General features: G+C 44.2%; 1 protein-coding gene across 1 annotated transcript; it reads left to right on the forward strand.

Moving 5' to 3' along the window:
* The first annotated feature begins 9,612 nt into the window (after positions 1–9,612).
* LOC121771943 lies at positions 9,613–10,392 on the forward strand. Its single transcript, XM_042168846.1, has one exon. The coding sequence runs from the start codon at positions 9,613–9,615 to the stop codon at positions 10,390–10,392; it is 780 nt and encodes a 259-aa protein (XP_042024780.1).
* The last annotated feature ends 3,271 nt before the right edge of the window (positions 10,393–13,663 follow it).

A 13,663-nucleotide genomic window follows, 5' to 3' on the forward strand; every position in this document is an offset into this window, starting at 1 on the left:
CAAGTAAAACAGATTTTATATTGTTCTTGTTCGGTTGTTCCCCTAGCTCCGGCCTTTTAGTAGACAAATTATTTTGGTCAAATTGGAGTCTATATTCTTTTAATTCAGTGAAATCATCTTTCTAGGAAGTGTGCTATTTTCTCATGCTATTTTTCTACTACATATTTATTAAAGCGTAAACTAAGATTTCAATGGATTTTCTCATAATTACTTCTTCATGCAATTTGCCGAACATTATTCTGGAAGGCGGCTTGATATGCAATAGTCAATTGGAATTGATTGGATGACATTGACTTCCGAAAATTAAAATCTACAAAATGTATTAACTTTTGTCCAAAATAATAATTTTTTCAAATTTCATATTATTTGATTTTAGAAAGAACATACTAGTATATTGTATAGATACAAGTATATTTTAAAGTCAAGGGCCTGCGCATAACTTTTTCCTCCTCTTTGAAGTACACTAATTTTGCCCTTCTTACAGGATTAGATAGCAATAAATACCAAGAGATGATCTGATGAATCCGCGAATTTCTGATGTTTGTAAATGCTGGTAGAAGATAAAGACTCCGACACAAAGAATTTACGTGGTTCGATTTACTGAAGTAAATCTACGTCCACGGGAAGAAGGGAGGGCAAGATTGTATTGCTTGATCTGGGATTACAGCTTACAACACAGACTTGCTATATGATCTTTTATCTCTAGAGTTAGTAAATCCTCGTCTATCAGATCTAAGTTCTATTTATATATTGAACTGAGATCGTGGCTTGCATCACCACCCTAAGTCGTGGAGGTCATGGAGGTCATGAGATCCTGCATGGCCACTAACTAGGCAGTGGCTTACATCATCAGTAATTATGTCGTGGATGTCGTGGAGGTCATGAGAGCCTGCATGGGTCCACCACTAGATAGATCGTGTAGTGGAGGTCGTGGCTCCCAGTTCGGTATTGCCGAGCAGCTTTTGCCGATGCTGAGACCGAACTGCTGAACTATTGCCGAGCAGCTTTGTAGAGCTTAATTGGTCGGCTTTTACCGAGCTATAGGCTGGGGCCGAACTCTTTGGTAACGCCGAACTGATACTCTTTCTTGGGCTTTAGGCTGATGGGCTTTACTGCTGTTGGGCTTGTTTAGTACATACTCCATCACTACCCCCCCCGAAAAGCGAAGTGAACCACTTCGGCGAAGCGAGTCACTTCAGCATTCTGGATAAAGGTACGGGGTAAGTTGATGTTTGTCCTCGGTCTTATGAAGTAAACTCTTCTTTGACCGGACTTGGTTTGTGTCCTAATTTGGCGAGTTTTATCGCGTGGATCGGACTTTCCCTTGTCCTAATTCAGGCAAGTTTTATCGCGTGAATCGGACTTTTGTTGCAGTTCGTTTCAGACGAAGTGCTTGATTCTTAAGCTGAATTGTGGTCTTGTATCCTCTTAGAAGCTTGGACTTCACAATCGTTGGCTTATTGCAGTTCATTTCAGACGAACTGCTTGTTTAAGCTGAATTGTGGTCTTGTATCCTCGTTAGAAGCTTTGACTCACAATCGTTAGCTTATATATGTTCTAAAAAGGGGATCAGCCTTCGAAGAACAAGATACCTCAGCAACATTTGTAAGAGACGACACGCACATAGACAGACAAAACACACATAGACAAAACGCACATAGACAAAAAGACCAAGCAAACCAAAGAAAGCACATTGACCGAACAGGACTCAAGACTGACTGACTGACCGGACTGTCTCTTACAAATGGAACTTCTTGAGGTTGGAAATGTGCCATGTTCGGGGTACCTGTTCTCCTGACATGTGAGCCAATTTGTAAGACCCTTTGCCGAGGACTTCTGACACCCGATACGGACCTTCCCATGTGGGTTCGAGTTTGCCCAGCTTTTCTGCTCGGCTTACTTCGTTGTTTCTCAAGACGAGATCTCCCACTTGAAATTGCAGCTTTTTCACCCTTTGGTTATAATACCGGGCTACTTGCTCCTTGTACTTGGCTGCTTTTATGCATGCCAATTCTCTTCTTTCTTCGGCAAGATCTAGCTCGGCTCTCAGTCCGTCGTCATTCATTTCTGCTGAGAAATTTAGAGTTCGGGGACTGGGTATGCCGATCTCCACCGGAATCACGGCTTCAGTGCCGTACACAAGACTGTACGGAGTTTCACCGTTGGAGGTTGTGGGTGTAGTTCGGTAGGACCATAGGACTTGAGGGAGATTTTCTACCCATTGTCCTTTGGCTTGTTCTAACCGAGCTTTTAACCCTTTCACCAGGATACGATTTGTTACCTCCGTTTGTCCGTTTGCTTGTGGATGAGAGACCGAAGTGAACCGCTGTTGAATATTCAGCTCTTGGCACCAATTCTTGAACGTCTTGTCGGTGAATTGAGTTCCGTTATCCGAGATGAGGATGTGGGGTATGCCAAATCGGCACACTATGTTCTTCCAGACGAAATCCAATGCCTTCGAGCTCGTTATCGTAGCTAATGGTTCAGCTTCCACCCACTTCGTAAAGTAGTCCACGGCAACGATTAGGAATTTTATTTGCCGAGGAGCTTGTGGCAGTGGTCCTACTATGTCTATACCCCATTGCATAAAAGGCCAAGGGCTTTGCATAGTGGATAAATCGGTCTGCGGCATCCTTGGGATATTTGCATGGACTTGGCACTTCGGGCATGTCTTGACGAGCTGCACTGCTTCTTGTACCAAGGTTGGCCAATAATATCCCCATCTTAGAACTTTTTTAGCTAAAGCTCTAGCTCCGATGTGGCTGCCGCACGATCCTTCATGAACTTCTCTGAGGATGTAGTCCGTCTCTTCTGGCCCTATACATCGTAATAACGGCTGAAGGTAGGACTTTCTGTATAAGACTCCTTCATGAAGTTCGTACCGAAGTGCTCGGCATGTGATTTTCCGAGCTTCTCTCTTATCCTCGGGCAGTTGTCCTTGATCTAGATACTGTAAGATCGGCGTCATCCAGTTCGGCGAGCTGGTTACTGAATGTACCTCAGCTTCATCAATGCTTCGATGCATCAATTCCTCCATCTTTGAGCTTGGACATGCGGCTAACTTACTTAAAGTATCTGCTCGGCTGTTTTCTGCTCTAGGAATGCGGATTATCCGAAAATAAGAGAAACTTCGGCTAATGCTTTGCGCTTTGTCTAAATATTTTCTCATCCTCTCATCACGGGCTTCACTTGTACCCAACATGTGATTCACTATGACTTGTGAATCACAATGGATTTTGAGAGACTTGATACATAGACTTTGCGCTAGCTGGAGTCCGGCAAGGAGGGCTTCGTATTCGGCTTCGTTATTAGTGGTTGGGAATGAGAAACGAAGTAAGTAGGTTACCTCGTGTCCGTCGGGAGCGACAAGTAAAATACCAGCTCCACTTCCCGTCTTATTCGAAGCTCCATCTACGAATCCGCTCCAGCAGTCCGGCGGCTCCTCTTCGGATTCCAAGGGCTGTGCTAGTTCGGCATTGGCAGAATTTTTCTGTTCGGCAATGACAGGGATTGCTTGATCGAACTTGGCCTCTGCAAGAAAATCTGCCAAGGCTTGTCCCTTGATGGCTTTCCGAGGTAGGTACTCGATTGAGTGTTCTCCCAGCTCTATGGCCCATTTGGCGATTCTGCCTGATGCTTCTGGCTTGGTCAAAATTTGCCGAAGAGGCAGATCGGTTAAGACGCATACCTTGTGAGCATAGAAGTATGGCCGCAGTCTCCTTGCTGCATTTACTAACGCCAGAGCAATTTTTTCCAGAGGTTGATACCTTGTTTCTGGACCTCTTAATGCTCGGCTTGTAAAGTAGATGGGAAACTGCTTTAGGCCTTCTTCTCGTACAAGCACCGCGCTAATGGTTTGATCGGATGCCGCTAAGTATAAGAAAATCACTTCGGCATCTGTTGGAGCAGAGAGAATTGGAAGCTCGGCTAAATAACTTTTGAGCTCGTCAAAAGCCTTTTTCTGCTCGGCTCCCCACTCAAACTTTGGTGCCTTTTTTAACACTTTGAAGAACGGCAGTTGCTTTTCGGCTGCTTGGGAAAGGAATCTATTCAATGCGGCTAGACATCCAGTTAGTCTTTGCACATCGTGTATGGACTTCGGCATCGCCATGTTCTGAATAACCTGAACTTTTGAGGGATTTGCCTTGAGTCCGTCCTTTGAAACCCAACAACCCAGAAATTTTCCCGAATCTACCAAAAAGGTACATTTTTGGGGGTTGAGTTTGAGGTTAGCTTTTCGGAGCACGTCGAGAGTGGATTTGAGGTTGTCTTCGTACTCCGAAGTGCTTTTGCTTTTGACAACTATGTCGTCGACATACACTTCAACCTGTTTTCCGATTAGGTGCCGAAAAAGCTTGTCTACCATCCTTTGATAAGTGGCTCCGGCATTCTTTAAACCGAATGGCATCTTTTTATAAGCGAAAATGCCGAAATCGGTAATGAAAGCTGTTTTCGGAGCGTCACTCTCATCCATCAACACTTGGTGATATCCTTTGTATAAATCAAGAAAACAGAAAATTTCGAAGCCGATCAAAGCTTCTACTTTTTTATCTATATTCGGAAGGGGATAGCAATCTTTATGACAGTGCTTGTTTAGATCGGTAAAATCTATGCACATCCGCCATCCTCCTCCTTTTTTCTTGATCATCACAGGATTGGCCACCCAAGAAGGATATTTCACCTCGAATAGTACATCCGCTTTTAGTAATTGGCGGACTTCGTCATGGATGACTTGGCTTCTTTCTGCCGCAAAGAGTCTTTGCTTCTGTTTTACTGGCCGGATTGAAGGATCAATATTTAACCGATGAGTGATTACCTCGGGGGGCACTCCGGTCATGTCCAACGAAGACCATGCAAAGACATCTTTGTACTCCTTGAGGAGCTGAATGGTCTTTTCCCGGAGTAGAGGCGTTCCTGTGAAGCCGATCTTGACCGTTCTGGATGGATCATCTTCGTATAACTGAACGGTCATTGAGTTCGGCTCTGAAGTGACTTCGGTCATCTCGCTTGCCTCTGACTCCGGTTGCTGTGATTGCTATGCTTGATGGTGCCGAACTGATTGCTCGGCACTTTTAAGCGCAATCTGCAGACATTCTTTTGCTCTCTTTTGATCACCTCGGATGACCGCTATCCCACCTTTAGTGGGGATCTTGATGGTGAGGTGATAAGTAGAGCAAACGGCCCGAACTGTGTTGAGCCAGTCTCTCCCCAGGATGATGTTGTACGGGGACCGAGCTTTCACCACAAAGAACTCGATCATCGTATTGGAGCTTGTAGGCGCTTTTCCCACCGTGATCGGAAGGCTGATAATACCTTCAGGGCGGGTGTCCTCCTGGGCGAAACTTTTCAGAGGAAGTGGAGCCGGACTGAGCCGAGCTGGATCCACTTCCATTTTATCGAAACATTCTTTAAAAAGAACGCTGACTGACGCTCCTGTATCCACAAATACTCTGTGGATCAGTTTGTTTGCCACTCCGGCTTGAATGACAATAGCGTCGTGGTGAGGAGAGATGGCTGGGACGGGATCGGCATCTGAAAATGTAATCACTTCGTCTTTCTTCAGCCTTTTATGTGTCGGCTCCTCTTGATTGGAACCTCTGCGTTCTGCTTTTAGGGACGACTTAGTCTTCCCGGCAGGGAGAGCATCAATAGTCTGGATTACTCCATCATATTGCGGCTCGTCGTCGTCTTCGGGATCTTCATGCCTTTTCGGATCCTGAGGATTGCAGTTCGCACCTCTCTGCTTTTTGTTCTTTTTCGGCTGCTTGCTTTGGTATTTTTTTAACGTTCCTGTTTTCACAAGAACATCAATACCTGCAGCCAAATTTCGGCACTCCTCGGTATCGTGACCGTGGGCTTGATGGAAGGAGCAATACTGATCCTGAGGTCGCCGCGCGGCTGATTTCGTCATCCGCTTTGGTTTTTCGAACATATCGGAATGTAGTTCGAAAATTTCCGTTCTTGACTTGTTTAATGGTACGAACTGAGCGGGCGGCTTCTCAGGATTGAGACGTGGCCCCAATCTGCCTTGTACCGGTGCCCTTTGAATTCTTTCAAAAGGAGTTCGGCGAGGAAGCACCTGGCTGCTTTGATCGGGCCTCTTTTTCTCTTCTCGGGATGAGCTGTCTAAAGACCGTTTTCGACGGTCTGCCTCATCCGCACGGGAAAACTGGTCCGCAATGTCCCACATTTCTTGAGCTGTTTGCGGACCGCACTCCACGAGCTTTCTGTAGAGAGCTCCGGGCAGGATTCCATTTTGGAATGCCGAAATGACAAGTAGATCATTGAGATTATCTACTTGTAGGCATTCCTTATGGAATCTCGTCAGGAAGTCGCTGATCTTTTCGTCGCGACCTTGACGTATAGAAAGCAGCTGAGCCGAAGTAATTCGGGCTTCCGCTTTCTGAAAGAACCTCCTATGGAAAGCATCCATTAGATCTCGGTAGGATCTAATGCTGCCTTGAGGAAGGCTGTCGAACCACCTTCTGGCGTTCCCGATGAGCAGCTCGGGGAACAGCTTGCACATATGGACCTCATTGAGACCCTGGTTCGCCATATTATATTGATAGCATCCCAAGAAGTCATGAGGATCCACTAGCCCGTCATAAGTCATTGACGGTGTCCGGTAGTTCCGCGGCAAAGGAGTTCGGGTGATATCGTCCGAGAACGGAGTCTTTAATGCTCCGTACATGGCGAACCCGACATCTCTTCGGTACGGAGGAGATGGAGTTCTCCTGTGGTTCCGGTACCGAGGAGGAACAGGAACATGTCGGGGTTGAGGATTCTTTCTCCTGGAAGACACATCACTACTGCGGTAGTGACTTTCATGTCTGGATGAGGAGGGAGAATCCGCCGTTGTCTTCTCCGGCTGTTGGCTCTTCTGCAGGAAGGTTAAGAACTCCTCCTGCTTCTCGGCCAAGAACAGCTTGACAGCTTCATTTAAATCGGGCTGCTGGGAAGACTCGGTGCGATCTCTCCTGGAGTGGCTTGTTCCTTCTTCGTGAGAACTGGAGACAGATTTCTCACGAGGCTGCTTTCCAGGCCTATGGGCTGCTGGATTAGCTTCCTCATGGTTATCACGGACGGAGGCACGGGTGTTATGTGATCTGGTATGCATTTTTTTTTTTTTTTTTTTTTTTAGTGGTGGAAAAAGGATCAAAAATTCGCTTTATCACAGATTTGGTTCTCTGGTTTCCCACAGACGGCGCCAGTGATGAATCCGCGAATTTCTGATGTTTGTAAATGCTGGTAGAAGATAAAGACTCCGACACAAAGAATTTACGTGGTTCGATTTACTGAAGTAAATCTACGTCCACGGGAAGAAGGGAGGGCAAGATTGTATTGCTTGATCTGGGATTACAGCTTACAACACAGACTTGCTATATGATCTTTTATCTCTAGAGTTAGTAAATCCTCGTCTATCAGATCTAAGTTCTATTTATATATTGAACTGAGATCGTGGCTTGCATCACCACCCTAAGTCGTGGAGGTCATGGAGGTCATGAGATCCTGCATGGCCACTAACTAGGCAGTGGCTTACATCATCAGTAATTATGTCGTGGATGTCGTGGAGGTCATGAGAGCCTGCATGGGTCCACCACTAGATAGATCGTGTAGTGGAGGTCGTGGCTCCCAGTTCGGTATTGCCGAGCAGCTTTTGCCGATGCTGAGACCGAACTGCTGAACTATTGCCGAGCAGCTTTGTAGAGCTTAATTGGTCGGCTTTTACCGAGCTATAGGCTGGGGCCGAACTCTTTGGTAACGCCGAACTGATACTCTTTTTTGGGCTTTAGGCTGATGGGCTTTACTGCTGTTGGGCTTGTTTAGTACATACTCCATCCAATTCTATTCTCTTTAATTAACACAAACAAACGAAGCAATTTGTTTTTTACATGGTAACATATATACATGATAAATTTACTACTCCTGTTAAAAGTCCAAGTTTGAAATATAATTATTTACACAAATGATCGTAAGTACTATGGTAATTTCAGAATCACGAAATCCCGTAACAAGTTAAACGAGGACAGTATAATAAAAAGCATATAAATTTGGTTAAATTAAAAAGCGTCGTTAATAAGGTTTGGTGAGGTAACTCACGCGTTCAATTAAAAGTTGAGTAACTATCTAACGAAATTATTTATCTAATCACAATTCTAGAAGCCCACGTGCAAATGTTAAATCTAAACTCACTCACCGCGGCATGAACCAATTTATTACGAGGAATATTAGTAATTTAATATTCTACCTGGTCAACTATTGGTTCTAGATTCTTTATTTTTGTTTATCACAACTCCCAAAATTTAATTACACACTACAAATATATACTATAAAGATCAATATAAATTAGTATTGTTGGGTCCCGGTGGTGCACACCCGAACTCCACATTAGTATGATATTGTCCGCTTTGGGCAAAGCCCTCATGGTTTTGCTCTTGGGGTACTCCCAAAAAGGCCTCATACTAATGGAGTTGGGGTAGCCCATTTATATGCTTGCAACTCTTGTTCATCAACTCCACATTAGTATGATATTGTCCGCTTTGGGCAAAGCCCTCACGGTTTTGCTCTTGGGGTACTCCCAAAAAGGCCTCATACTAATGGAGTTGGGGTAGCCCATTTATATGCTTGCAACTCTTGTTCATTCTCCGATGTGGGATATGGTTTGCTTCACCACAATCTTCCCCTCAAACCAAGACCACCAGACCAAGACCACATGTCTGTGCCCCCATATTACAGGTCACCAGGTCACCACAAGTCTTGGTCGAGCTCGCGGAGAGACATCGGAGAACTTGCAAGCGCAACCCACCGAACCCCGAGCCACACAGGCCCAGCCCCTGAACCAGGGCTCTGATACCACTGTTGGGTCCCGGTGGTGCACACCCGAACTCCACATTAGTATGATATTGTCCGCTTTGGGCAAAGCCCTCACGGTTTTGCTCTTGGGGTACTCCCTAAAAGGCCTCATACTAATGGAGTTGGGGTAGCCCATTTATATGCTTGCAACTCTTGTTCATTCTCCGATGTGGGATATGGTTTGCTTCACCACAAGTATAAACAGCCATATCCAAATTTTGTGTCTATTATTATGACTCTATCTTTAAACTTTTGGCCAAAATCAAAATTCTGTTGTGGAAAAGGTAATTCAGAACTTTTTATTGCGCTTTAAAAGCCAACGAATACATTTGGTTTTATTTATAGAAATTAAAAAGTGTGACGACAAAGCCAATTTAGTTTTCATACGGATGATTGTATGCTTCGTGTGAGAATTTAAATTTCTTAAACTAGATTTTTTTTAAATTTAAATTGAAACTATATACAAAGTTTACAATTTTAAATAATTACTGTATTAAATTAGCACATTTATATGGAAAGTCTAAAATTCGAAATCTAAACTATAGTGACATGGTGAATAAATTGAATTTATTTTACTGCCAATTGGTGAGTATAATCGTCATTACGTCATTTGTTAATCTCTGCAACGCCTTCCCCGCCCGCTTATATATAAAGCCATTCATTCACTCTTTCTCTCTCATATACATACAACGATCTCATAACAGTTATACATATATACACACATATCTTATGAGTACACAGGAATCACAAATTTCTGCAATGGATAACAGGATAAACAGCGGAGAAGATGCATATACGAGCCCTAGCTTCAACAGCTATTCATCCAATCGATTAGCCGAAATCGCCGTGCAAATCGCCGCGGAGAAGATCGGAGACGACTGCAACGAAGAATTCGAATTCTCTCTTGTGCGCGAGGATAATGAGTTGCCGGAGGAGGATTTCGTCTATGACGGCCAACTCGGCCCGATTTTTCCAGTTTTCAACCGCGATCTACTGCTGAGCGACGGCGGAGACGATCGGCGCGATTCGAGTGTTCAAGTTCCGCTGAGTCAGCTCCTCCTCGAAGATCGCCGCGGCGGAGAGGATAATCCGCCGTCTTGCTCCTCGTCGGAGGCCGACGAGCTGGAGAGCGTCCCCGCCGGCACGTACTGCGTCTGGCGGCCGAAGGCGTCCGATCTTCCGTCGCCGAGCCGGTGTAAGAAGAGCAAATCTACAGGATCGGCGTCGAAGCGGTGGAAGTTTCGCGATTTGATGCGGCGGAGCAATAGCGACGGGGGGGACAGTTTGGTCTTTTTGACGCCGAAGAACAAGGAGGAGAAATTGCCGGCGGAAATTCCGAAAAAATTGAAAGGAAAAGGAGGCAGCGGCTCAGGCTCCACCTCCGGCGCGGCGGCGCGTTCGGCGCACGAGGCTCTCTATGTGAGAAACAGAGCGATGAACGAAGTTGATAGGAAGAAATCGTATCTACCTTACCGGCAAGATCTCGTTGGATTCTTCATAAACGTCAATGCTTTGGGTAAAGGTTTGCCACACTTCTAGAAGAATAATAAAATCGTGTGTTACCAGTTTTTCTAATATAATGTATATTGCATTATAAAATCAACTGTATATATCATTAAACCGTTTTGGATTTGTATCATTATATCTCTAAATTACGCGAATTGTGAATAAAATATTACCGTTTGAGTTGGTTTTTACTACAGTACAATGTTAGCATTAAATGAAGATAACATGAGAGTATTGACATATTAGCTACTCCATATAGAGTTACTCTAATTAAGTATTGATAAATGTTTGAATATATTCGTGCGTTATAGAGTGATTAATCTTTTACGATCCAAGTAAGTTTCAACGGACCTGTATATATACTTAAATATATAAATATGTATTAGGGTTCTCACAACTTCTTAATATAAAACACAACACAAATCACAGTTAGGAACGGATGTAGTTCATAGCTAGCATAGGCAAATACCCACCTCAAATTTCATCACATGTATATAAATTTTATATTATAAAATTAATTTATTTTAATTTCTCCCTATTTGCTCAGGTTAAAACTCTTAAATTTTATCTATGTATAACTTTGCCCCTTTCTATATAATTTCTTGGCTTCATCCCTGACTAGCCTTTATATACTATATTTATGTAGTAGTATACAAAATACGAGTATCCACTACAGTAAAAAAAACATTTTTAATATAATAAGGATGCTAATTTGTGTTTTTAAATATGCTACCAACGTTTCAAAAAATGTTCTTATTGTTGGTGTCCCAACTAAAATTAGAGGACGCAAATGGAAGCGTCTTAAAAGAGTGAAAAAAACTAAGTTAATTTATCCTTAATTTATTCTAACACAAGTAATTGTATCTCATTTTTTGTCCTTGGACGATAAGTTTTTTATAGTGATAAAGAGTATTATTATTAATTACTAAGATAATCAGCTGGGAAAAAGGCAAATATCATCACTACTCTATATAAAAAAATAATCATAATTAGAATATAAATCAAGAGAAATGATATGCTACATATCTATGTGAGCTTCTTATATGAGCATTGATGGTTGGGCGAATTTTTGATGGTGATGAATGCAGGAAAATACAGATCACGACACAGAGATTTACGTGGTTCGATTTACTGAGGTAAATCTACGTCCACGGGAAGAAAAGAGGGCAGAGTTGTATTGCTTGATCTGTTTTCTACAGCTTACAATACAGACTTGCTATTTGATATTTGATCTCTAGAGAACTTTTCCTATCTGATCTAAGTTCTATTTATACATTGAACTAAGATCGTGGCTTGCATCACCACTAACTAGGTCGTGGCTTACATCATCACTAATTAGGTCGTGGCTTACATCATCACTAATTAGATCGTGGATGTCGTGGAGGTCATGAGATCTTGCATGGGTCCACCACTGAATAGATCGTGTAGTGGAGGTCGTGGAGGTTCTGCATGAGTCCACTATCTCCCAGTTCGGTCGAATACTGAGACCGAACTGCTGAACTATTGCCGAGCAGCTTTTGCCGATCTGAGAGTAGAGCTTGATTGGTCAGCTTTTACCGAGCTGTAGGCTGGGGCCGAACTCTTTGGTAATGCCGAACTGATTGGTCGGCTTTTACCGAGCTGTAGGCTAGGGCCGAACTCTTTGGTAATGCCGAACTGATACTCTTCCTTGGTCTTTGGGCTGATGGGCCATCACTGCTATTGGGCTTGTTTAGTCCGTACCCCATCACTACCCCCCCCGAAAAGCGAAGTGAATCACTTCGGCGAAGCGAGTCACTTCGGCATTTTGATAAAGGTACGGGGGAGGCTGACGTCAGGGGACGTGCCTTGCGCGTGACTGCATTAAATGCGACAGTAAAATCCGGCCGTTGAATCCTGAAAAGGTGGGATTCGAAACGGTGCGATGATTTTGAAATTTTCTCCGAATCTGATAAATATGTCCCTTCCTCATCATTTGAATACTTTTGCTATAGCTTCTTCTGCACTCTATCTTCTTCGCGTAAAAATTTTCTTCCGCTTTCAAGAATTTTTTCAGAATTTCTTCAGACTTTCGAAGAGTAAGAACTATGTCTTCTTCTTCTTCTTCTGAGTCAGGTAGCGGTAGGAAAAGGGGTAAGGGGTCTTCTAGCCGGAAAGAATCTGGGGAGAAGACCGTAGAGTATTTTCACAGCATCTTGAGTAAGGATACTGTGATATCCATATACGAAAAATATCTTCTTCCCAGGGGGAAGGCGGTGGTTCCCGACGACGATCATAGGGCTAACGAGCCGCCGGAGGGTTATGCCACCGTTTACGAAGCCTGCTTAGAATGCGGGCTTCGTTTCCCTCTTCCCCCACCTTTTGTAGAGCTTCTTGATTTCTTTCAACTCCCTTTAGGTCAGGTGACTCCGAATTCTTGGAGGCACTTATCGGCCTTTGCTGCCGAACTGCGTAGGCTAGATAAGGATCTGTCTCTGAGGGCAATCCTTAATTTTTTCCAGTTTAAGAGGAAGGGATCTTGGTTTTACTTGATCCCTTTACAGCCTTTTAGGGCCTTCTGCAAAACCAAATGGCCGAAATGGCAAAACCGCTTCTTTTTTTATAATAGGACAGCGGCTCCGGGCTTTCCCTGGAGAGGGCCGAAGTCCGTGATTCCTCATCCTCGGTTAGAACCGTTGGCCGAGCTCGAGGGCGAGCTCAATAAGATTCCTATGATTAGGAAACAGTACTCGGAAACTGAGCTCGTCAAGGGCGACCTCGTGTTCAATATCTCGTCTTCGGACGAAGAAACTGAGGGTGAGGATTTCTTTTTTATGCTTTATTGCTTTAGCGGCGAAAACTAACCTTGTTTCCTTGCTTTTCGGCAGTGAACATGCTAAATAAGCTCAGTCGCCAATCCTCTGAGTCCAAGGAGCCGGAGAGGCCGAAAACCACCAGCTCGGCGTCTGATGCCGAGAAGAATCCGAAGAGGCAGAAGACCTCTTCGGATCCAAAGAAGCCGGAGTCGACTTCGGCAAGTAGGAAGGGGAAGACCCAGAAGCCCCCGAGAGCGCCAGAGAAAGACGTGGTCTTGGCGCCTCCTTCGGAACATATCTGTGAGCCCTTTTTATGGCCCACGGACTTCGCCGAGGTGAATTCTCTTCTTGATTTTCTGGCCTTGCTTTTTTCCTGTATTTTTTGTGGCCCCTCTGTTGACTTTTTGCTTTTTCCATTTTCAGAGGAACGATATGCTCTCCAAGCTCGTCGCCGTCTAACTCTCCAAAGCGTCCAACGACTATGCTGAGATGCAGAGGAAGTTGGCGGCTGCTTGTCACCGGGCCGAGCA

This window comes from Salvia splendens, chromosome 16 (assembly GCF_004379255.2).
Source record: "Salvia splendens isolate huo1 chromosome 16, SspV2, whole genome shotgun sequence".
NCBI classification, from domain to species: domain Eukaryota; kingdom Viridiplantae; phylum Streptophyta; class Magnoliopsida; order Lamiales; family Lamiaceae; genus Salvia; species Salvia splendens.